The sequence below is a fragment of the Pomacea canaliculata genome, linkage group LG14 (assembly GCF_003073045.1).
Source record: "Pomacea canaliculata isolate SZHN2017 linkage group LG14, ASM307304v1, whole genome shotgun sequence".
NCBI lineage: Eukaryota > Metazoa > Mollusca > Gastropoda > Architaenioglossa > Ampullariidae > Pomacea > Pomacea canaliculata.
The window spans coordinates 7,508,994-7,536,205 of record NC_037603.1 but is presented as its reverse complement, the minus strand read 5'-3'; the positions used below and the strand labels follow the sequence as shown (position 1 = coordinate 7,536,205).

At 45.6% G+C, this 27,212-nt stretch overlaps 1 protein-coding gene across 1 annotated transcript; it reads right to left on the bottom strand.

Annotated features, from left to right (window-relative positions):
* Positions 1-9,409: 9,409 nt before the first annotated feature.
* On the bottom strand, positions 9,410-23,069 carry LOC112555380. The gene is made up of 4 exons (XM_025223750.1): positions 22,689-23,069; positions 17,031-17,119; positions 15,275-15,488; positions 9,410-11,006 (listed from the first exon to the last, which is right to left on the bottom strand). The coding sequence occupies exons 1-4, from the start codon at positions 22,777-22,779 to the stop codon at positions 9,943-9,945; spliced, it is 1,458 nt and encodes a 485-aa protein (XP_025079535.1). The 5' UTR covers positions 22,780-23,069; the 3' UTR covers positions 9,410-9,942.
* Between the last annotated feature and the right edge of the window lie 4,143 nt (positions 23,070-27,212).

The window sequence follows — 27,212 nt, the reverse complement described above, 5'->3', positions numbered from 1 at the left end:
GCACTATCCAACATAATATTACATACCTCTTGGGTTAGTGCATCAATCTTGTGTAAGTCTACTTCATGATTTCTTTGTAACAGCTCGTTGACTTCATTTGTTAAGTGGCAAACCGACAGTCCCAAGATCAGACAGTTTCACACTTCGGTAGAATACTGTTAGAATTGTGTGCGACATGTGATCTTACACATTTATCTGAGTGTGTGCATATTCTAGTGAAAAAAAAGGATATGTGAAGTGGAAAGCCCCTGTGGGACCCCGGGGTATTGTAAGAATAGGGTCCCTGCCATCCAGCCAGGCATGTCGTAAGAGGCGACTAAGGTGGACACCTCACCTAGAGGTAAATTAGGTTGTGGTAGGGCTAACAACCCCACCATGTAAAAAAAAAAGCATGTTACCGAAACTAAAACCAGAGAACTCGTCACAGATGGCGGAGGTAATGACATCGGTGGCGGACTCTGGTTGAGGCCTTATGTGCAACCTGATGCACGAAGAGGAATAGATAGATAGAAGTGGAAAATCTTTACCATCATGTAATCATGTGCATCGTGATTATTATCTCTTCCTATTCCATGTGGGAGATCCCTGCTGTCACCGCCATCACGGCTTGGGTCTCGACCATTCTCCTGAATGGCATCTCGGTTCATGTAGTAGCGGCCACGCTGTTGCCCACGCGGTTCAAACCCCTCCCCATCTCCTCTGCCAGTGAAGGTTGGCTGCCCAGAGTTCATTTCTCGTCTCGGGGACGCTGTTCTTTCTCTGCACGTGGCATCTGTTTACAGGCTGCTTGCCGTAATATAGCCTCGGTTGCTAGTGTGGTGTTATTGGTTTTTGGGTATTATGAGTGGTGGCATTCAATAAACTCTCCAGTCAGACCACGCACAAGAGACAGCTTCTTGTAGGCTCCCGCCCAAGTATATTTAACCCCAAACGGAACTAAACCTTTTACGGACTTTTACATTTTCGGAATAAGGCCAACACTTGCCTTATGTCACATCTCCCTTTCTTTAGTTAAAATGGACATTAATGTTTCAACCTAACTTAATTAACATTAATTTTAGCCTGTATCCTTCAAGCCTAACTTTCCTAGTTAGTGCATTTATTAATTTTGCAATTTTCTTACACTATAACACAACTTTTAATATTCTTGAATTTCCTATTCAAGTCGAGCGGTCCGGTGGCGCAACGGTTAGCGCTGTCAGTGAAGGTTGGCTGCCCTGAGTTCATTTCTCGTCTCGGGCACGCTGATCTTTCTGCACGTGGCATCTGTTTACAGGGCTGGCTGCTTGCCGTAATATAGCCTTAGCTGCTGACACGGCGTAAAACACCAATCCCCCCCCCCCCCTCACTGGCTGGCATGCTCTGAATCACTTGCTTGATGAAGATCTCTTCTTCTTCTCTTCTCTCATCTGTCGGAGTGTTTCTTGCTGGGGCTCGTGAGAGTGTGTCAGCAGTCACGAGATTCTTGCCTTTTGTGTAGACAATGTTGCACTTGAACCTCATCAGGCGCATCCGGAATCTCTGAATTCTCGGAGGTAGATCTTCAAGGTTCTTTGTTTTCAGTAGAGCCAATAATGGCTTGTGGTCAGTTTCGATTGTCAGATCACGAAGTCCTGTGATGTAGTCACAGAACTTTTCACACGCCCAAGTCACTGCGAGTGCTTCACGCTCAACTTGCGCGTACCTGCGCTCGGTTTCCGTCATACTTCTTGATGCGTAGAAAACTGGCTTGAGGTGACCATCTGACTGTTTCTGAAGTAATACTGCACCGAGACCGAAAGATGAAGCATCTGTTGAGACGACGGTTGTTTTGTCAGTACCATAGTGTGCCAACACTGGAGCTTCAGTCAGCTGTTTCTTAATCTTCTCAAACGAGGTTTCTTGAGCCGTGTCCCAACACCACTCGATGTTTTTCTTGAGCAGGTCACGTAGCGGTTTGCTGTCGTTTGCGAGGTTAGGACCTGCAAACTTCGCAACGTGGTTAACCATTCCTAACAATCTTCTGAGATCAGAAATGTTCTCTGGCTTGGGAAAATTCTTCACAGCAGACAGTTTCTCTGGGTCGATGGCGATCCCGTCTTTCGAGATGATGTGTCCGAGAAAGGATATCTTCTCTTTGGCAAACGCAAACTGGCACTTCTCATCGTTCAGGGTAATGCCCGCTTCTTATGCATTACTTCTCTTGTTTCTAATACTTTAGAATAATTTTACAAAATCTAAAAATTATCTTCGACAAAGCAAAAGTATGTGCGAGCTTTAGGTCATACAAAACATCTTCTGACATTATGAAGACAGTGTAATCATTTGTTTTATTTATCTGAGTGTGTGCATATTCTAGTGAATTAAAAAAAAGTATCTGTGAAGTGGAAAATCTTTATCATCAAGCTGTGGATCGCGATTATTTTTTCTATCCCTTGTGTCACTCCGATCTCTTACTATTCCATGGGTGTGATCACAAGCTCGATCGTGTGGGAGATCCCTGCTGTCATCGCCATCACGGCTTGGGTTCCCATCCTTGGTGTCTCCCCACCTGCCTGCTCGGTCAGAACTCTGACTAAGAGGGGATGGAGTTCTTTTTGCGCTTTTTGCCATGCTTCTGTGTGCTACCACCCCGCGTCTGAGAAGTCTCACAGTCACTGGATATGCCCTCTTCCTCCACATCATGCCTGGAAAAGCACATTTTTAAAATCAAATCAGCACTGATGTGGTGGTGTTCGACCACATGATTAAAAAATAATACCCAAACTTTTAAAATGAACTCCATTAAATCAGCAGTGAAGCTAAATAAAAATGTGCAAAATGTCCTTTGCACCTCCCAGACATCATACATCATAACAGGGACAGGATCTCCTGTGACCTTTAACAAATATTTCTGAGTAAGACAAAATATCACACTTCTCTATGGGATGATATTTTAGGAATCATTATTTATGAAAGTGTTCATTATTATACTTCTCTTCTGGATGGTGCTTTCTTACATGTCATTGATAGAGCTATAAAAATACTCCTTAGCTTGTATGCTTCAACAAAGGTTAAGCCTGCAAGATCGAAAAATAGCTGCAGGTGATTACCTTTTTCTGTGTTTCTTTTCTTGGTCTGGGCTCGGTCCTGGAGATGAGGCATAGTGTTTCTTTTCTCTTGCCAAAGCATCTGGATGTGCAGGAGAACTACGGCGTAAAACACCAATTCCCCCCCACCCTCTGCAGGAGAACTAGTGCGATGTTTTTTTCATGCCAAATCTGCTTGCTGAACGGCAATGCCAGGCTGAAGTACAATTATAATAAGGATTGTGCAAGTAGAATGTTCACTGAATGCATTAACAACAAACTAGAAACAGGCAAGCAAATCTTTTAAGCATCTGCATGCATTACATTAATATGTATCATGTTAACTAAATTTGACCAACATGCCAGAACATATCTAAGTAAGGGGTCTGGTGGCTGATTGAAACATTTACCTTCCCCTATATGCTTTCCTGCTGTAGACATCTTCACATCTACAGTATGTAAAACAGTGTGAACTGGGTAGTGCCACAAAACCAATGATGGTTGTTTTTATTGTAGGTTAACCCTTATAGCACTGTATATAAATTACAATCATGACTCATTGTGTGATAAGGGTTATTAGGTGTAAATTTCAAAATGTGTACTTTATGCCACTACTACCTGTTCTTAATGTTCAATTGCATTGTTCTTTATCCAAATTGAACGAGTTCAAGCATCCAGCATCATCAAATCATGTAATACTCCAAGTACTATAAATCACCAAACTAACAAACTTCAATGTAATTCTGTAATAAGTAAGCGTTTTTTCATGCCAAATCTGCTTGCTGAACGGCAATGCCAGGCTGAAGTACAATTATAATAAGGATTGTGCAAGTATATAGCACTGTATATAAATTACAATCATGACTCATTGTGTGATAAGGGTTATTAGGTGTAAATTTCAAAATGTGTACTTTATGCCACTACTACCTGTTCTTAATGTTCAATTGTGTTGTTCTTTATCCAAATTGAACGAGTTCAAGCATCCAGCATCATCAAATCATGTAATACTCCAAGTACTATAAATCACCAAACTAACAAACTTCAATGTAATTCTGTAATAAGTAAGCATTTTTTCATGCCAAATCTGCTTGCTGAACGGCAATGCCAGGCTGAAGTACAATTATAATAAGGATTGTGCAAGTAGAATGTTCACTGAATGCATTAACAACAAACTAGAAACAGGCAAGCAAATCTTTTAAGCATCTGCATGCATTACATTAATATGTATCATGTTAACTAAATTTGACCAACATGCCAGAACATATCTAAGTAAGGGGTCTGGTGGCTGATTGAAACATTTACCTTCCCCTATATGCTTTGCTGCTGTAGACATCTTCACATCTACAGTATGTAAAACAGTGTGAACTGGGTAGTGCCACAAAACCAATAATGGTTGTTTTTATTGTAGGTTAACCCTTGTAGCACTGTATATAAATTACAATCATGACTCATTGTGTGATAAGGTTATTAGGTGTAAATTTCAAAATGTGTTCTTTATGCCACTACTACCTGTTCTTAATGTTCAATTGCGTTGTTCTTTATCCAAATTGAACGAGTTCAAGCATCCAGCATCATCAAATCATGTAATACTCCAAGTACTATAAATCACCAAACTAACAAACTTCAATGTAATTCTGTAATAAGTGAGCATTTCTTTAAATGTCTAGTTTACAAAAGTATGTGGGAAAAAAACCCTACAATTTTTGAAGAATCATTTACTGCATCTGCATTCAGATCAGAGTTTGAGAGATGAAAACGGAAAAAAATTTTTACCAAAAAGTTACCTCATCTTGGCAAAACAAATGATTCCCACTTCCACAAATGGTGCAAATGTCTAGCCAGTTTGACAGACTTGGGAATATCTTCTTCTTCTTCGTCGATCACTCAAATGGACACGCCTGCCTCCTGCACAAATGATGCTGTGCGCTGCAGGTCCTCCAGGCGGCAGTTGAAATGATAAGGGAAATGATTTTTTGTATATATTTTTTTATTGCTTTTGCACTTTTGGAATAGTATCGGGTTTGCCTGCAGCGACATTTTCAGATATTGAGTAAATGACAATTTCCTGACAATTTACTAATTGCAACAAAAACCCAAATTCCTCTACTCCACACCGATGACCTTATAACTAACATAGGCAATAGTGTTCAAACTCTTCCTATCATGGACAGACAAGCACAGCATTTGTCATGTTTAACCAGTGCTTGTATTTGTGGGGATTTGATTTTATAACCTTTTATTTTAAGAATTCTTGAAGACATATTTTGTGTAATCTAGCACTGCTTGGTTCATTCCTTACATCTTCACCCGTGCACTTAGTTCATGTTTTTCAGAGTGTCATCAGTTTGTGAAGCTTATGATTTAAGAATCTTTATTTTTTTCACCCTTTCAAGGGTATTGAGATATTCAAAATATGTATATATATATTTACACCATTACTATATATCTTATATGCAATATCCCTCACACACACATTCACTGGTCAGTTTGTAACAGTTAATACATTAAAAGCTAATTTTTTGCCTCACTCACTTGTTCTTTCCTTCTTCTAGCAATCTAGCCCTATAATGCAAATTGCATCACTGTATGTGTAATCAAATAAATCAAAGTATATATACACATGTAAACAAGCAAAAAGTTTTGGAGGGGATGTTTCTGCCCCTCCATTTCATTCTTACCTAAACACAGATATATACACATACATTCTTACTTATATCTGCATACATATATAAAATCCCCCCTTACACACATACTCACTGATGCTTATATATACACAAACCACATGCACACACACACACATATATATATATAAACCTCCCCCCGACACACCTACTCATATCAGTATATAACGCACACACATTTGCTTAAGCATACATGTGTAACCCCCACCCATACAGCCTTATATCTGCTTATATACATAGATGTAACCCCCCCCCCAGCACATACACTCATCTCTGCTTTTATATATATACATGTAACCTCCCTAACACACATACTCAAATCTGCACATATATATTTATCTAATACCTCCTGACACGCACCTACTTACTCATACGTGCATATATATATATTTAAAAATAATCCTCCTACACACAGTCTCATATCTGCTTATGTATATATATGTAAACATCCACACGCACACATCTGCTTATATATATATTACCCCCAACACACACACACTGCCTATATACATGCCTACATATGTATATAATCCACAGACACATTTATCTGTATATGCATAAAATATCCCCCAACACACTACCCCTACTCATATTGCATATATAAATATAACCCCCCCTCCACTCATACACACTTGTATCTGCTTATGTATGCAGGTTTAGCCTCACCCCACGCAGACTCCTATCTGCTTATATATATACCACCCACACACACCTACTCACTCATATCTGCATATATATAATCCAACTACACACACACATATACAGCCTCATATTTGCTTATTTATAACCCCGAAGATTCACATTTTGTCAGCTGTTTGAATTATCTTTTTGTCAGCGCTGTTTGGTCTTTCTTTTAAATCACACCTAATAGGTTTTAGTGAAAGGCTTGACAGAAAATTGATTTTATTAGAGAACGAAAACATCCCAAAGAAAAGAACCTAAAAACAAATACAAATACAAATACAAAAATGAAATATCCTAGTTTTGAACACACCACATCTCAGTCCCAAGACTTTGTTCGTACCCACTACGCTACAGAGTACAGACCTTTTGCTCGCGGTGCTCTCTAAGCTGAGACGTTGAAAAAAAAAAAAAAAGCTTCCCGGTCACCATGCTCGCTTTGTAGACAAAAAGAATAAAAATCAAATGGGACTTACAAGGATAAAGCAAAATAAATTTCAATTAATTTTAAAAAAGAGACTACTGACAAAAATATATAATTAATAATAAAATAAAACTGTTTTTAAAAACATCTTATTTGAAACAATACAGCGAACTACTATAAATTACTTTCATCTCCTTGCATTCTGTAAACACGTCAATTGTGTTATCAAAATTGACAACAATTAAAAATTGTGTGTAATAAATGGTACAAACAGAGTGAAGTGTCGGGCAAATGTTTGCTTTTATCAGATTGTCGGTTCTCATCTCATCAACTGCAGCCTCAACGGCAGTATGGTGCAGGGGAGGTAATGAAGTATTAGGAAAGCTTTGGTCAAAAGTCTGCTTACGTCCCTTTAATCACTCCAACACCCCCCCCTTTTTTTTTTTTTTTTTTTTTTTTGGACGCCTACCGCTGTTTGAGACTGTACATGTACATCTGACTCCGAGTATATGATACCTACGCGTGTTGGCTTTTGGTATATGTACCTGCCTTTTCTCAGTCACTTTCTGTACCCGACAGTCTGAGAAAGCTGATAACAGTGAATAGACCACAAGTATCCAGGCGTGAAAGCGGGTGGATTTGATACCCGTGTGAAGCGGGAAATTTCTCGCGGTCGTCTCGGATGTCGGGTACCGGACCCCAGAGAGGGTTGGGGAAGGTAGAATAGCGAGAGAGAGAAGGGAGACGCCCCCCACCCCAGTCCCCCATGAACAGCTGACTACGAGAAAAGTAATGTCTCTAACACCACAACCCTCAAGGACCTTAAAAAAGAAATGTTACGGGACCATCTTTATATATATACATATATATATGTGTGTGCATAGCTAGTCTATTAATGATCTCTCTCTCACACACACACACACACACACACACAGAACTTCAAAACAATTTTTTTTTAAGTTTATTTTTATTTTCGAACTTTCAAAAGTATATTTTTGTATCGATGAAAAGACAAAAACGCATTTTGCACTCAGCCAGTCATTCACTCAGAAAATCACATTCCACAACATGAAAGCTGTAACTGGAACTGGTGACCTCCAACAATTTTCACGGTTTATGTGCGTGGAGACATTTCTGGAAGGTACCAGCGCTGACATCTTAGCTGTGCACTGTAATGTATCAGACAGACGATCTTTTATTTCACAGTAGAACAGTAAGCAGCTTGTGTGTGGGAGGGTGAGGTGGAGGAGGTACAAAGACAACATCAAACATTTGTTTGCCACCGAGAGTTTCTCTTGTCGAGAGTCAATACTAATTACTGGGCTCACTTACAAGACACCTTTATACTGTGGGATTGGGGGGAGAAGGAGGGAAGGGACTACTTGCTTTTGTTTGTGGTCGAATGTACGCCTTTCACAGTTAAATAACAGTTGTAATGCCATGCCAGACATGATTTGCTCCTGTCGTGCCCTGTAAGTAGCACCACGCCATGATTTGCACACAACTTCACACAACAACAGCCTCGACCTGTGCACAACCCTGACAAGACAGCAAAATCTCATGTTTCTGTATTAGTATTAACTAAACATCATCTGTGTAATTAAACAAAGTCTAGAACGAGCACAGGTGCCAAGTGCGAACAGTTATAGGACGTGAGTCAGCGGACGAGGGTGGCAGCACTGTCTTACGTATGTACATGAATACTGTGGTGTTGGTAGACAAATATACAGGATGTGTTACAGTTACACGATCACATCCAAAAATATCAGTGGCGTTTCCTGCAGGATGATACGGAAGTTTGGATTTAAGGTACAACCAGTCGTTGTCACGTGGGCAAAACAGCAGTTGTAACGGATTTAGTGGCCCCACGTCATCTCTCTCTCACATACACACACATACACACGCACGTACACAGGCACACACGTGCAAACGAAAGTCTTTGAACATGGTGGACGTGTCCACAAGACTCGCAGACAGACATTCATGTGGACACAACACACAACGCGTGGAGTGGCGGTAACAGGGCCACGTGACGTCAGCACCACGTGACTGCTACGTGTCCGCACTGGGAGATTAGCAAGGAACTGGTTAGTGATAGAAATATCATGTCAACGTGCAGACGAGTATTGCTTTTAATCATGGAACTTCCCGTCAGCCATTAATGGCACCATCTGTAGCATGTCTCACACACACACACACACACACGCACACACACACACAGTGAGCACCTTCTCCTGTCTGTGATTTGTCACATTGTCAAATAGTCAGGAAGCCTTTTAAACATTGTATTGTGTGAAAGACACAGAAGGCACCAACAGATGGCAAGCTGTGACATTTACACAGGTTGTGACGTTTACAGGTGAGTAGACAACCTTCAGGTGGATCATGTACCTGTGAGACGAGCAGTGGACAGGACGCGCACGTCACAAGTCGTGACATCCAAGTTTCTTGTGACCAACAGGGTCACGTGATCAATGGGTTAATCTTCACAGCAACTGTTCGGTCCTAGAATATTCGTACATCCCTCGTTTTTAAACTGCGTGTCCAACAGGAACCTCGAACATAGTCCAACCGTGGTTCAGATCTTCTCAACTTTTAGACAGTGACAAGTGTAAGATCCTGATGTTCATCAAGTTTGGGCGATTGGAAACCATTCCTCTAGGAAGCTGGAAGCGAAAGCCATCTCCACGAAGAAACATTCAGTGGTGAGAGACGAAAGGCTGTGAAGATTAACACGTGCGGTCAAAGGTCTCCAGGTATACATGCGGGCTGCAGTCGTCGGCGATGAGGACTTCTCGTCAGCGATGACTGGCGACAAACGTTCCTACACGTCATCGGGTCGTGGACGTGTCACGTGGGACCATGGCAATCTCAAAGAGTCAGGTGAATGCGGCCTTTGACCCGATATAACGATACGATTTCTCGTAACGGATTGCATAACATCAGCACAACGACCTTTCAAAATAAATAAAGGTCTCGTGCCATGGAGGAGATGACGGTGGCTCAGCGGAGTGTCCAGTGCTTTGCCTGTGAGAGGATGGGGTGAGTATTCTACCAAATGTACTGGAGGAGGTCGTGAGGCCGATGGACTCGGCGAGGGTGGATGAGGTCATTGCGTGGTCGACACTTTAGGTTGTCCTTGCACACCGATGATCTTCAGGGCGTCGTCGTAGGTTGGAGGCGGGGTGCTGGCTCGCTCCCCCTCCTGGTATATCACAGCCAGCAGGTCATGGATGGATAGATGCATACCCAGGAACCGTCGCTGGGGTTGCAAGGACGACACCGACACGTTGCAGCTGTTACTGCTGTCGTCATCGCTGCTACTACTGCTGCTGCTTCTGCCGCAACTCCTGCAGCGCTCTCCCATTGTCCTTTCTTCTCGCGAGGGGTTGTGAAAGTCGTAAGGGGGTGGGGGATCGTTGTGGACGAGGTTGGACGACGAGGCGAGCAGTCCGTCCGCCGACGAGTGAGAGGCCGTGTCAGATAAGTGGTCACTGTGCACGAGGGTCGTTGATGCTGATGAGGATGTCAACAAGACGTCTGCTGACGAATGCGAAGCTGTTTCCGACAAGTCCGAGGCGAAGGACTCTCGGCGGGCGCTGACGTTGGTGGCGGTGTCAACGGTGACCGTAGGCGAGGCTTCAGACACCTGCACCGACATGTCCGTCACCGCCACCGGCTCGTCCACAACGTCTACCGACGGTGTAGTAACCATCGTACTCGAGGCAGACGACATCACGGCAGTGACTGGCGGCAACGACGACGACAACAGTGACTCGGTCGACGTGATGGAGTAGCCGGAGGTGACGCTAGGTCGCGAGGGTGTTCTGAGTTCGTTGACGATCATCATGTCCACGCTGCCTACGTCGATGCCGCTGTCGGCGGAGCTGGTGCTGGTGGTGGAGAGGCGGGTCTCGGAGCTGCCGAACAGCTCGTCGTACGTGGGCGGGGCGTCTTGCCCTCGCGCTGCCTGCTCCGCCTGCGCCGACTGTGATGCTGCACGTGCGGCCTGCAGTGCACGTCGTCGCTCGTCGCGCTTGGACTTGCGCAGCTGCACCACCAGCACGCACACCAGCGGAATGACCACCGACCCCCCGGCCGCCATGGCGATGAACCCTCCATTGCTTCCGATGCCACCACCGGAAGACCCAGAGGAGTCGCCGCTTGTTTTGCCTGGAAACACAGAAACGGTATATTTAGTCTCAGTGTTGTTAAAACAAACAAACATCAGGTAATTTGTCTACTCACTTACCAAGCTCACCACTTAGAAAAAATGTTTATAAATCAAGTCAGGTGCGGAGAAGTATGATATAGGTGTGTTGATTAGAAACAGTTTTAAAAGTATTACGAGAGGTGGCAGCCATGATGCCAGGTTTACCACGAAGTATAATCTGTACAAACCCTCGTAGTAGCGATATGAAACGAGGACTGTGCTTGCCGATATCCGGGTATTTGAGAACAAGTACCCGAGGAGGCTGCTCCGATGTCGGACAGTGAACACAAAACCAACGAAACACGGTTGCGACATCAGCAACCGCGACTATGCAAGTCAAGCGGCGTCATTTGTCCACGTGACCCGGCATGACACCTTGTGGAGGACCTGGGAGGGAGGTCAACGCCGCGGTGGCCAAAAAAAAAAAAAAAAATCTGGCTTACGAACGGGGTAGCAGAGGACTGACTGGTCATCCTGTACTATCCCCCACAACAGATGTGAGTGGTGGGCCATGCCAGGTGCCGCATGTGCTCCCCCCAACGACCGAATGACCTGTGACCTGGCCTACTTTAGCGTTTAACCGAGTATGGGTATAAAAAAATACCGGATACTGGACTGGATCCGTTTATGGAAACATCGCTGCGTATAATAACACTCTGTGACCTCTTTGTGTAGCTGATGACAGCGGAATTAAATTAATACAAATTAATACTCGACACTAAGCTGCAGCTTCTTCAGATCACGTGACCTTTACACTCAATGGTCGAATAATTACAAACTGAACCCACATACCTGGCCAGAAGTCTCACCTGTACATCTTAATAAATGCTTCTCTGTGTGTCTGTGCGATGAGTTTGTGTGCGTGCGTGCGCGCGGCCGTCTGTAAGTAAGTTACAGGTGCGACGATGTTGTAGTTATGTAGGTGTTGCACTCTAAGTATGGTGTTCATGTTGCCCACAACACTTTTCTTTGTTCTTCATGTTACCCTGTAATCGCGGACAAGTTTTACACAAAAACCTACTTTTGAACTCTGGGTAATCTTCTTCCTGAGGAGGCGCTGTAATTATTTGTAGTAATTACACAGCAGCCGAGATAGGACTGTGTAACATGTTTACAACTGCTTGGATACAGTCCTCCGTATTCTGCAATGCGATCTTATTTTAATTCTCAGTTGGGCGAATATCACAATTCTAACCCCTTTGGTTCGGATCCCGTCTCGGGGCAAATATTTTTATCCTCTTTGGATGCGCCACTTACTGACAAGCTGGCGGTATTTTCCGGGTATTTTTATGTCTTATCCCAACCCGGTTTTTTAAAATTTTTTTTACAGATTTTACTAAAAAAATTGCCTCTAGATGAAGACAATTTTACCTTTTCAAATCACCTGACCGACAAATATTTGATTTGCCATTAGCACAAAATGCGTTGACATCACCTGCTTCCTTCATGAATCGTTCCGCCACCGAAAGGATGAGACGAGCACACAGAGCTTACGTCACACCGTCCTTGCATTCTGCTGTGTCACCTGCCAGTCCGTCCACCTCTCACCTTTCTCACACCCCTTCCTCCTCCCCCGACTCCACCCTCCGCAACAGGTGATGGACTAGCAACTGCTGTGGTTTCGTTGTCGTCAGGCCCTCGTCACACTAACCTTGAGCACGTGACACCAGGGGTCGGGGTCAGCAAATGCCAGACGGTTGCTGAACAGGTGTTTGCACCTGCAATCAGTGGAGCCCACGCGGTGTTTGACCTGGTGTGGCCCCTGATGGCGCTCACAGTATTCCTGATGCCCACGTGGTCAGACCTTTGTTTGACAAAGCCCCGGGTGTATAAACATCCTTTTTGTCATCAGAAACTGGAGGAACTACCTGGGACCCAGCAGCCGGGCTCCACTGTCGAGCTTTCAATGTTGATCAAGGGTCACAAAGGTCAAGCAGTGTCGTGTTATAGAAGACGACAGCGATGAGACGTAAGACACTCGATGTCGAGGGCTCAATGACAAGTGTCTGTCGTCGCAAGAGTTTACAGCAAGATTTATTTCTGCTCTCGTCAAACGAAAACTTTCATCAGAAAAATATGAACACCGATGAAAGTAATATTTCTGGTGTGTGAAAATATTTTAGAAATATTTCTGTTTTTGTGGTTAAACGGTTACATGATGCACCTGGCGTCCAACACGTGTAGGGCAGCTTCATGGGGGTATTATCTGTGTGTCAGTCTGTGCGCGCGCGCGTTGTTTAATCTTCTCCCATACTCGCAACAGCAGAATTGGTCTGAATAATTTTATCCACTTTCATTTTTGTTCATGTTTGTTTATTGACAAGGTGTTACACGTTGATTAGCAATCCCGGGTCTGATGACGACACAGATAACATCAAACAAGTCTTCCTGCTCGGCGTGGAGGACGACAAACAAACAAACAACACCTTGATACGAGGGCGGATGTGACTGTGCAAAATGCTTGATTACGGACACCTGTGGTATTTGACCTGTGGTATCCCTGTGGTATTTGACCTGTCGATACCACACAACAGTCTTCCTTGTTTCAGGTTTCTACGTGTTACACAGGTTAGGTCTGTGGCACACCTGTGTGAAGAAAGTATCTTCCTTGTCCGTATTTATTTTTAAAAATGTCCTTCCTGTGGGTTTTCTTTCTGCAACTTGTTTTTTTTAAAATATTGTTATTATTTCTTGTGAGTTGCCTATTCAGTATTGCTGGTGATTGTTGATGTTTAAATAATATATTGTTCAACTTGTAACACAAACTGAGGTTGAGACCAGAAAAGAAATCTTGTAGAGCGAAAAGAATCCCACCCGCTCCTCCTGCTACTCCTACTCCTACTGGCATCATCAGAGACGAGAGGGACATGACGACAGGTGGCTGTGGGTCCCCGGTAAGGGGAGGTACTGAATGTACTGAGCAAAACATTATCCCACATTACACACAGTTCATCCCACATCACACTTCCGGTGAAGTGCCAGTGCACTCAGTCAACGCGGGTTTTGTGGGGCGCCGCACCCCGTTGAACAAACGCGGCGGCGACCCACCCGGAATGTCCACCCCTGGTGACGTGGCAACAAGAGTCTGTAGGCTCGAGCCTTGTATGTGCTTGTGAGCTTGTGTGCATCTGTTTGTCTGTCTGTTGACCGTCATAACAGACTCAATAAATGTTCATGCCTGATTGTGACCCGAGCTATAGCTGAGGTCACGTGCCCTCGTCACTCATCCCCCTACCATCTCAACCCCATCCAAACCTCAGGCACCCAGAAACAAGTCCAGCAACACGAGAGCTGAACACGGTGTCTTTTCGAGAACAGACCTTCCCTACCTGAAAGCTTCTTCTCCAAAAATAATTTTTTCGTTTAGCAACTCATTATAGCAGCGGAGTTTCCCGCTAGAGAGTTCGCAATGTGGGTTCGGGTAGAAACAAGCGGGTGGGATGGGTGAGCGTGACCCACTCCTGCCAGTGTCAAGAGAGCTGGAAGTCGGAAATGTCCGCTGGGCTGTGTGTACACTGCATGAGTCAGTCAGTCGGTCGGTCGGTCGGTGCGCCTGGAGGTGAGGTACAGCGGCGCTCCCCGTGTCGACGTTATCTACGTGACCCCACCACGTGACCCCACTACGTGACGTAACTACGTGGATATTCTCGCTCTTGCCTCTCACTGACAGCCTGTCGTCTAGACTCCAAAATTAGCCAGGGTCTGATAAAATGTCACCAAAAAATGTCGTTTGTTAACCTCCCTGACACCAGCATAAAGAAAAATGTGAACATCTTGCAGGAGGTCAAGCCAGGTCAACTGATAGGATAATTAGCTTTTATTGAAATGCCACGGTAGGCAAACCCGATGCTTAAAGCTTTTCGCCCTGTAAGGATGGGTTTTTTAAAAGATATGCTGTACACTATTTTTAACATCAAAGTTAGATAAGTTAGACCTTGTGTAGACTGTTTGGACATGTTAATTAAATACATAATTACATTATTTAATTAGTCACGTGCTGACTAAGCTTTGGGTTTGTCCTCTTCCTTCTGGGAGAAGTCAAGCGAGACAATGCGTGACCATACAAGTGTCGTCTGTCACCTGTCACATGACAGGCTCACCTGATGTACGCTTGTGCCGAACATGGGAAGTGAGAGAGACTGACAAGCCGGAAGTGAGAGAGAGAGAATAAAGAAAGGATGGAGAAGGTGAGCGGATGGAAGGTGCGGTACTGTCGCCAGTTTCTCACCTGTGACACCTGAGCACAGGACCCGTATCTCGTAGTCGCTGCAGCGCACACCTTGCGGCTGGTCAGCGTCACGACAGACGAGCCCCGAGGTGTTGCACGGCACCTGCAGCACGTTGGTCACGAAGATGCGCTGATCGCTGAACGTGACCCCTGACCCCACCTTGCGGCACTCCACTTGCATCACGGCTGAGGGGTCGCAGGGCAGCTGCGACATCTGCAAGTAGACAAGAGGCTAGCATGATGCTCTGTGACAGGAATCGCCGGAGACAATACAAAATTATGGGATATAAAAACACAGAGAATATCGTGACCTCGCGTGACACATCAGTCAGTCGCTATCTTGTCGTGAAATCGTGAGTCACTGGCAGTTGGCGGCTCCATCATTCAGACAGAGATGGATGACACTCTAAAGGCCTTCTGTGTCGAACTACAACAAACCTTCCTCCATGGTTCTTTGTCTTTCCTTGCTCTCCTCTCCCATCTTTTCCTCATCGTTGTGTCGTCAGGGTCACATGACCACCAGGTAGTTTCGAATTACGACTGTCGAATGATGGAGGTGTTCGGGTTATTGGATGATGGGACTGGGGAAAATCTCAAATAAATTCAGTTTCCTTGTCAACACCTGTGCATTTCACTGTCTGATGCACTACAGGTGACAAGGAAGGTTTGATAAGGAAGGTAGAGATTACTTCACTACCCGCATCACCTATTCTACCCCTCGCCACACCCCGAAGTTGCGCTTGAGAGGCTGCAGTCGACCCTTCGACATTTACGACCGATAACTCAGCAGCGGCACCAGTGACGGTTAGCGTTCCTGACAAACGGCCACATACACATGTGAAGAGCAGTGGAACCTCACTGAACCTTACCCACTTACCCACCTCTGAATTCTTACCCACTTACCAATCTCTGAATTCTTACCCACTTACCCACCCCTAAATTCAGTTTAGTTGCCTATGAGGTGCGCCTGCCTCTGACCCCTGAACATAGGTCAGTATCTGGCATTCAGTATTTGTTTGTGAATTTTCCCCCAGTGGCCGAGTTGCAGGAAATGGGTCTCTGAGTTCACAGTGACGAGCCTGCATCACTCACACGTATTGTTCCCTATATGGCACCCTAGGGGCCGAGGACCCTCCACATAAATCTCCTGTCGAGTGAATTACTAGCCGATGGCGGGACTTGTCTTCACGTCTTCACCCCAGCGCTGGCCGCTTGCTCCACACCTTGTTCTAACCCTCGCTGAAGTTTTATTTCCCCTCGTCACAAGTGAACAGAAATTTCCACCCTCGTCCTCACGATTATGAACAGAAGTTTCCACCTTAACCTTCACCTTAAAGAGAAACAGAATTTCCCTCCATGGCACGAAATACGTGATTGACCTGAATTGTTTGACGTAGACGCGTTTGTTTTATTATTATTTATTTATTGTAACTGACTTTCAGAGTCCTAGTCATCATGCTAGAGGCTGTGGTCTAACCGTCACTGCTGACTCGGTATAAAACACTATTTCTGTCCCGCCTTCCACACCTGTCATCATACATCATTTTTTATTGAGTTAATAATCGTCTGTAGTTTCTAGTCACGTGACTGTCAGCAGTTTGTCCCTCGACAGTCCCGATATTTGACCACAATATTTGTGACCTTTTGATTGCAAGATCATCTTCAGCGTGAACAAACTGTTGAAGAAGTCCGCCAGGGCCTCTGTCCTGGCAAGTACCCAGTTTAAGGCAAGAGCAAGAGTTTACCGAGTACGTACCCGAACCAGCCTGTCCAGCGACTCGTCGTCCACACCAGTACCCGCGGGGCTGCCTGCGTTGATCCAGTTGCTCCAGGAGCCTGGGGACTCTGCAAAAGACAGGAAAAGAAGGTGAGGTTGTGGAAGAACCGGGTACATCATGGCGACACTCGCACCCCACGAACCAAAGTGTGTGTGTGTGTCTGTCTGTGTGTGTTTACAAAATGAGAGAGAGAACATGCAATGGACGTGGATATGTGATACTATCCATCTTTCGTTTCTGCGAGGGTTTAATTTCATCCTCAATCATCACACACAGCAATCATTAAATGTTTGAATTACACAACAGCTGTGATGCGATCGTGTGAGGGCAGAGTGTAGATGTGAACACCAGCAGACAACAGCTGGTGCACAATGACATCCAGTAATGACAGTCAACTGACTACAACCCCCACACAGACACTCAACACAACCTGCTGTCGCCATCTTGCTACTCGTCATGTCAGACAAACCAACACGTCGGCATTCAACTGTGTGTGGAGTTTGGGAGGAAGAGTCACGGGGCAGGGGGATCTCATTTCAACTCCCATACATAAACCTCTCTTCCCATGAGGTGGAGAAAGTTAATGTGTTTTGTCACGTGACCGTTACAATAAAGTCACGTGGCACTACACAGCTACACTGGTGCCAGACATCGCCATGTCACAGACTTTGTGAAGAGCAGGACACAGGTGTGCGTCACGATGACGCGACTGTAATTCCAGGTAAAACTCAGGTAAGTGAAGGGAATTTCCGCTGTGGGGAGGGAGTGAGAGGAGAAGTCGAGTATTTCCGTCGCGTGGGGTCTGTGTCCATGTTCCTCCATGACATCAGCCCCACAGTCAGCCTCATAATCAAGTTGATGTCACGGGTTTGTAGGGTCATACCACGTAGACTGCTTACGTCATGGTCGTCACAGCTAAAAATAGCCTCAGGACACGCTCCGTTTGTCTGCACACCCAGCTTCTGGCTGTGAAGAGGGGAGGGGTGGGAGGTGCGTTACAGAACTTCACCTGCCCACCTGCCTGCATACAATAAATTGTAAAGGTGTTCACCAAAGTGGTTGGCAAGGGCCTTGTAAATAATCGCCGTAAATAGAACTTCCATACTTGTAGATAGTCCATGGTAGTTTTTGTTACGGAGTTTCACGATGCCTGTAAATAACAACATTGTTCTATTTTGTAAGCAAGTTCAAGAGGCGATGACAGGCCAGCCCCCCATTAATCACCGGGCGACATAGAATGGGAGGAGGGGGAGAGAGTAGGACACAATCAATGGTGGAAGCATTGTCCGACATGAAACCCAATAATCCAGACAAGCAAGTCTACAAAGGTAAGTCCGACATGATGCGATGTTGTGAGTGAGCACGTGACTGGTAACTGTACAATTTACTGGATGACAAGATGGCCGGGACTTGTCCTCCCTGACAAACCTTCATCAACCATGTTTAGATGAATCAAGGGACAGGGAGAAGCGGCTCAGCTGTCAAGCTGTATCTGTGTTAATAGTCATCGCCATCCTTTGTGTAGGCAGAACGAGGACACAAAGAGGACAAAGGTCATCGAACGCTCCCGTGTCTGCTCACTGAAGCGTGGAGTGTGGAGGGTTGGCGAGGGTTACAGTTGTCTCCGTCATCCCCTTATCTGTCATCTTTGATGCTAATCTTCATCGTAATGGGTGTTAGGGCTCTCTTTAACTTCGCAAGAAAGCATGTCAGTACAGTGGACATTATTTCACATGAGGTTTGCAGTAAGCAGGTGGAAGGTTAGAGTTGCAGTTGATGAGGATGCTGTTGTAGTTACATTGAGCTGTGGCGGTGATGTCAGACACGATAATAGTGAGACGACTGAGCGATCTACATTATAAACGACCGAGAAAATGATTTAACAATCTCGTAGAAGTAAGTATAAAACAAAAAGCATTCAATAACGCGGAGAAATGTTCACTAATACAAAGAACTTATATAATAAACATGAAAGAAGACATCATTTTGAGATTCTGTAATCGTTACTTGTAAAATACTCTTCACCTTTAATCAGATCTGTATCATTACAGGTGTAGTTCAAAGTGCATTTTAAACACCTCAATGAAAGTGTTTCTTGACACCTTTAATCGGAGTCCTTATATTCTCTCGATCGACACGAGTCTTTACAGTCTTGATGGCAGGGTATCTTTGCACCCCTGTTCAAAGTGTATCTTTACACCCCTGTTCAAACACCACAAAGAACCGCGGCTTTCTTCAGCAGACATTTGGACAGGGCGGACAGGGGACCCGAGGCGAGGCGAGCAAACATAGTCCGTGTCTACAGCCTGGACTCACTCCAAACTTTCCACAAAAACCGAAAAAAAGTTTGAGCAGACCACGAACTCGGGCAGCAGCTGTGTCCTTGACCCTTCCCGATTATTCCAGATGTCTAACGAACGACGACCACAGACTCGACACGCAAGGCAAACTGCTGGCTAGCAGGAAGGACAAGCAAGTTTTTCTTTGTCCGTTGTTCTTCCCCTCCCTTTCCCTCTTTCCACTCCCCCCGCCGTTACCATCTGTCGCATGGGGACCGTGACTGTGACGAAGGCCATTGTGGAGGGCTTGGTGGACTTGTGATGACTTTGTAACTACAGCCAGCCAACAGATGCCACGCCCTCAGCAAGTCTCCACAGCCGGCCTGTGAACATTTTCAATGTTGTGGACGACCCTGGACGTGGACATGACAATGGCAGTGGACTGTCCTGGCTGACCAGGAGCATGTTGGCACCCGCGAGTGTGCACGTGCTGATAGATGACCACGTGCGACACCAACGTCAACACATCGACACCATCATGTGTACATACCCACATTCTGATGTCTACATACACAGACCTCTGTACACATACCTCCCATCTGACGCACGGCTCAATCAAGACCACTTGGCGGGGTACAGACCTACAGCTGCGCTCACGTGGACCCAAAATACAACGACTACCACAACCACACCATCACAGCCACAGACCAGAGAGGGACGAGTGTGAGCTTGTAACTCATTCTTCTGTCAATACACTTCTCTACCTCTGGTCTCATGACCTGCAGTCGACTCCTACATAATGGCCCCCCGGCGACCGTGCTGTATACCTCCGTGTTTATTAACATACCTCCTGCCTATTCACCGCCATGTTTTTTTAACACCTGCTGGTCGTTTCGCCCCATCACGCCCAAGGCTATGACAACCACTCTGCTCACATCTAGCAGATACATACGAACACACATGAGAGAGAGAGAGGAGGGGAGATGTCGTCAGCTCCAGGACCAAACAAAGGAAAGATGGAGAGGTATAGATAGACGAAGACCAGGAGATCCGCGAGAAACTAAGAAAATAAAGATACAAGTCTGCAACTCATTGGCCATCTGGCTCTTGACAAGGGTACCCAGCTGTGGGGGACAGGAGGGAAGGTAAGTGATGCCACGTGTCGTGTGACAGCCTCTTGTCCGCACGTGTGCCAGTCGCCGCCAGCTGGAGAGCATCCTCCCTGACACTGAGACAACATCCTCCCTGACACTGGGGGACAGATGGTGACAATGGTCACTGAGAGGTCAAGAGACAGCATCCTGCTCTTGCTTATGGCGCTGGCCACCCGTAATGAAGATTTGTTCCTTCCCCACTTCCGTTACCCGACCTGTACGTGTGTTAGTGTATGTGTTAGTGTGTGTATGTGTATGTGTGTGTGTTTACTGCATCATCCAAGAAATGAGTGGAGGACAAAGACAAGCACAGGGCGGCAATCAAGTGAAAGTTCACCATCACTGGTCGCCAACAGGAGGTTGCATTACCAGCATTAACTGCGACAACTGCCGCAACCTGCTCAAGGTGGCTGACAGAGTCATGATGTAGCCTGGGGTCACAGGTTAACCTCTAAAACCGCTGAACCTGAACGATCAGGACACGTCATGCTCCCCACCCCACCCCTTTCCCATGCGGATGGCAAGTGTGAGGGCGAAACAGGTTGATGGTGGTGTGGTGTGGTGGTGGTGGTGGTGATGGTGGGATCCCCGGCCATGACTGTGGTCTGCTGTGGCCGACAACTAGATCGCCAGGAATGCTGTGCACCCTTCACCCAACACCAACAAATAAAACAAAAATAAATCTAGACGATCGGGGCCGGTAAAAGGAGGCGGAAAAAAATAGAGTGAAGGTGGAGACGGCAACGCCACTGCAACGACAACCGTAAAGTCTGGGACACACATTCTCTGTCTGGGTGGGGCACACAACTGGCCGTTAGCAGTTTTTCTACCCACTTCGTTCCTGTACCCCAGGTTCCAATACCCTCCTACCCAAGCAGCTAAACCCGAGCTGTACAGGGTGTGTACACGACCACAGTACAGTAAACACGGTTCACTGCTCACAGTGTGGTGACACATGAACACAATCTTACAACTACAACATAACATTCAGTGAGGAAGAAGATTTGAGACGGTAAACGAACTACAAAAGTAAAGATGAGGGATGGAAGAAAGGTGAACACCAGGTGCTAGCAGCAGGTGAGAGGTTGAAGGAAAAGGCAGACAAGGTGGGCGAGGGAGGGCAGGCCGGGGAGGAAGTGCGATTGTCTTAATCAAACACGGGTATAACGGCCAAATCCTGTCGAACGGGTATTAGGCACGGGTGTCGCGACACCACACTACCCTGGACTATACCCTGGGTACCGCACGGCCGATAACATGTGAGACTACAACAACCACAAGCAGGCAGTCGACAGGAGACACCACAGATGTGAACACATCCTAAAAGCATGTACACGCGAGCGAACACACAATCACACATGTAACCTGAGCAAACCAGTGAAACACTTCATCGTCTGCTCTGTAGCAGGTCTCGGGTATCCTGTACCCTACTGTAACATTTGACTGTGTTTGCGGGTGTTTAGGGGTGGGATGGGGTGTGTCGAGAATTGTTTGTCGGGAGAGGTTGGTCTGATACAAGGCATTAAAACAAACACTTCACATGTAGAGTGCGACACTCGGCTATTTTCTCCTGATAACAGGTATTTCAGGATGTCAACACCTGACTACAGTGGGACTGCAGGTGATGACGAATTGACAACCGAGATAAAAGCTTCGCCAGTGGACTTTCCTCCCCCACTACACCTGTCCTGTGAACAGTGTGATGCTCAACATGGCAACACTGGGTGTGCACCCTGGGGACCTCAGTGACCTGAAGACAGAAAGTCTCTCACTTGGACAAGTGAAAGTGAACATCGCTATTTTACACCCTCCACCCGTGTCCAGAAAGTCTGAACACCCTTGCTGCACCTGTGGGTGAGTGGGTATCAGATGGCCTTTACAAGGCAAAGGTTGAGCAAGAGAGGGAGGAAGAAGAAAAGAACACAAAACAAAGTCTTATAAAAATAAATGGACATAAAATAAAAATAGGACAAAACAGTAGTTTGGCATAACACCCCTAGAAGACTTTACAACCAGGGTACAGACAAATGATAGCACGGGTACAAATGATCTCCTGTCATTCAAATTATTGTAATACAATAAATACATACAGCAACATGAGAACGAAGCTTTTTATGAGAGAACCAACAGCGCAGACTGAAAGAAAAAAAAAAAAACAACAACAACCGAGCACATAGTGTGAACACAGGGTACGTGTACTCACCCGTGGCAACCCCTGTGGCCGATGTCAGCGAAATGAAAAACGAAGAAAATAATCCAAAGACCAGCAGTCTGTGTCCCACCACCACATCCATGTCTCATCTGCCTGCTGCACCTCAGCGGCGACGATTTAATAGTTCATCCGGTCCCGCGCGGCGATTCAAAGCCAGTCATGTGTTTGCACTTTTTTTATTTGTTGTACGTTGTACTCTATGTCTCTCCCTCCTTCCAGTCCAGTCCAAACCGCCCGGCGCTCGATCGCGGGTATGTCTGTTGCCAACCACCTCGGGTGGCGTCCCCCCCTGTGTACTACCGCCGATCGCCAGAGCGTGGCGACGTTGCCCTGCCGTCTGCTGCTCCCTTTGCAGGCCACGTGGTCACCGCTGACGTCACGCACAGCGCGCGATGGGCGAACCACTGAGCTCCGCCCACTGCACGCGCGACGACGACTCAATTGTTAGCACCTGAGAAATCCCGAAACTCCAGACTTTTAACAGATACAATCAACTGTTAAAAGTTTCCTTGATATCCGCTGGATGATTAATTACCTTGGCATTAAGACAGGGGATAATTTTCTTGGCGTAAACTTCTTTTTTGTTCGCACCTTCGCCCAAAGATTAAAGCGCCGCCAAGGGATGCGAAGTCGTATAAGCTGGTTGTTAACCCCTGCAACATGTCACACTATTTACAGATTGATAGCAAATCGTTTTTTGAGACATCAAAGGCGCCGACAGCGGTGATTAAATGTTTGTTGAGTACACAGAGATACGCTTCATTAAATAAACACAGAAGTGTGGCTGGCACACCTGTGCCTAAGTGATTACAGGTATTTCTTCGCCGCCAGACCTTTATTACATGTGATAATCACGGTCTTTCCAGCTCTGTGATATATTCTATTGAAATAGTTGACCTCCACCCCACACAAGCAACCACAGGTGGAATGGGGTGTCAACCGTTAGAAGCCTTGTCTTCATCGGATGTTTTCATCTCATGTTGAGAGGAGACCGCAAAGAAAACTAGTGATGCTATTACTTAGTCCCAAACTTTTAACTGGTTGGGTAAAGGGGTGGATGATTTAAATGTTAAGTAGATGGATGTTAATTGTATATCAACAACATGACACAAAATGTAGAAAAACAATCGAACTGATGTCATCATCTGGTGTCACGAGTTCACTGGGAAACATGTGGACTGTGAACTACTGAACTCATAAACACAACACAAAAGGTGAATTCACACAAAAAGCTCTGCGCTATACATAACAAAACACAGGAAACAATGAAGTAGGTTCAGGACTGCTCAGCAGATGGCGCTGCGCACCACACGCTCTGTACCAGTCATCATCGTCGTTGTGCTCGTCCACCGCTCGTCGTCTTTCTGTTGTGTACACAGGGGGGATGGGGAGTAGTGGGGCTTGTGTACATTGGCTCATCATGGGTAGAATGAAGCATTTATTTCTTGTATTTGTCCAGATGATGATGATGATGATAATGATAATGATGATTTTATTGTTTCAACCAGGACGACTGTCAAACTTATTTCCCCACATGCTAAGAGTGCATTCTAGGTGAAGGTAAGTACTGTTACAACTATTTTTATTTACTACATGTAGAAGAAGGTGTCGGTTGTTGGAGGTGAAGGCAAAGTGCAAGCCTCCTACCGTCGCTCACTCACGGACTGGCGCTGGGTGATCAATGAGCAATATTTCCCTCACCACCCAGTTTGATGTTTTTGTCCTCCATCCTTAACATGTTTATGCCCTCGTTTTCAACCAACTGAATAGGCAACACGACAGCCCCGCCATTACTTTGTTGTGATGCTATACATTAAACACACTGAACTCATGAATATCTCATCACTGTTATTATTCTAGTGTAAATGCGGACGAGAAGGTAACAAATAGAAAGTCTGTGAACAGGGCCGCCGACAGTCAGCACGGACACCGGGTAGACGACCTCTCCGGGCCCGATGTCATTGTAAATTATTTCCCCACAATATAATAATGTGCTTACAATTCTATTTTCATTATCTAAGGTTTATTCAGTTAGGTAGTGTAGACTGCAAACATTAGGACAAGTGCACTAGGATATACATCACCTGGTTACAGGTGAGTGGTTAGTAAACGAGGAAACATGGCAATAAAGTATCACACGTGTACCCCACTCCAAAAAAAAAAAAAATAGCCAGGGGGAGGAATGCTAAGTTAACCTTTCTTCAAAAGAAAAGGAAAATAAAAACGTGTATTGCAGGGTCTGGACACCGCTTGGTAACTTTGGACAGAAGACACTTTCCTTGAGTTCCCTGTGTTGCCACAAGACAACGACTGGCAGTGAAGGTTTCACCATTTCTAAGACTTGTTATGCCCCTTTGTTTATAGTTACAATGTGAAGTTGATTCCCCTTGAGCTTGTCCTGGTTGGAGATGATGTCAAGAGGATACAATGTTTGGTTATGAAAATGAATGATTCCACCCTTGAGCCAAACTGGTACTTACAAAATGTTGATGTGGTAAACAGGTTAATAACGATCACGTGACTTTGCGACTTACACATTTATTTCTATTGTGAAGTCTTCTGACTGAGCAGACAAAGGGTTAAAGCCTCTGACCTGTAACTAGGTTTCTGTAAGTGGGTTAATGGGAGCTTCCCTTTCTCCTCCAATGATCGCATGAGTGGAGACGTCCCACTTACGACGGGTACGTGTGCTTTGTCGAACTTGATCCAGTTGCAGCAGGTTTGACTTACCACCCGGATTACCCGGTCTGAACAGGCGCGTGTTTGGTCAGGGTGCTTGACAATGAACGCTGGGTCCTATAGGCAGTCCCCTAGAACAGACCTGGGCAAAGCCGGCCCGCCTCCTGTCTCTGACCGGCCCGCCCGCTGGCCCGTCCGCCAGTATACATACTATATATACAGTATTGGGTAAAACTGAGTTAACTTTATTAGTCCGGCCCTCTAAAACCATCCCAATTTCTCATGCGGCCCCTTGGGAAAATTAATTGCACACCCCTGGTCTAGAAGCTTCTAGGAGGGTGGGACTGGCAGCCAGGAAACTTCCTGACACCCCAGTACAGCTTCCTTATGTCTGTTCACAGCTGCAACTTGATTCTCTTTGTTCACGGTTCGTCTCCTTCTTCCACCCGACCTCGTCATGTGCCTCATAGCCTTTAACCCAGCTGACCCCGTTCCATGAGGTCGACGAGTGATCAGCAACAAGGTTTGCTTCATTTGTTCAGAATAAACTGAATGACAGCAAACTGCCATGTAGCTAAGTACAGTCTTGTACAAAATAACATCTTCTCTCGTTCCTGCTCGTCTCCAAGAGCGCTTGTGTCTACATTGTCTCCTGCTATAGTCAGTGTGCACGTGTAGGTAGACACCTCTCTCTCTCTCTCAAGACGAGCCTGAGATATTTAGTAACATTCTTTGGAACATTCTTCCTTCACACCTGCAACAATGGGACTCCATCTATACCAGGATTCCGACACCATCTATAATATCAAAAGCTTTGATCACTGACAGAGGCTTCCTACCCGACACCCAGGTAGTACTAACACCTGTGAGCAACAGTGACAACATGTACATGTTACTCACTCATTTGTCAAACCCCATCTTTGTACATACCCTGATGTTTCTCCTTTGTGATGTTAATGTCAATGTTGTGTAATGATGTAGTCTTTCACTTTTGTCGACTGAGACCGAGGGCTACACGTAAACAAACCTGTTGCTTATTCTGTCACTGTTGTAAATAAAGACTTGTTAGTTGTGTGTGTCAGGTATACTGCGAGCTTCGGTATAGGACCAACCCGTCGGACCTGAGCTGTGACGTCAGTGACTGTCGTCTGCTGCCACCCCGGGTAGCGACACGCACAATAAACAGGTAAACATTTGGTCGTCTCCGGGTCGGGCACAGGTCCAGCTTCTATGTCAGTAGAGAGAGTTGCTAGTCTCTCTCCTCGCTCACAGCCCCTGGAAAAAAAATCGGTGAAAACAAAAAGTTAGAAATAAGAAAATGGGTGGGGAGGGAGGGGAAAGAAAAAAAGGAAACAAGGAGCGATGTGAGAAGACCCTGGACGAATAAAGAAATGAAGGAATAAAATACTTACGGTAGAACCACGTCAGGGCGAGGAATGACTTGACAGGTTTACTTACACTGGAAACAAAAAGATTTTGCACCCCGACCGTACAACTCTTCTAGACAAATAAATGAACTCTTTCTCCTGAAGATTTCAGACGGAGCAGAATTAGTCTGTGAGTCGTTCCGCACGAAGAACATTTATGATCGGATGTTCACTCACCCGTAGCTCACCCCACCCATCAACATTTTGTTGTCCGTGTCCTCCTTGCCGAGGCAGTTGAAGGCGGTTGTGTTGTAAGGCGACCTGGCTGCTGGAGAGGCGGACTGTACACAACATCCTCAACCCCGTCATGCGGGTACACAAACACGGAAACCCACCCAACCATCCAACCAAGCAAAATCAGTCAAGCGACCAAAGAAAATAACTCCTCGAATGCCGACACGTACTTCAT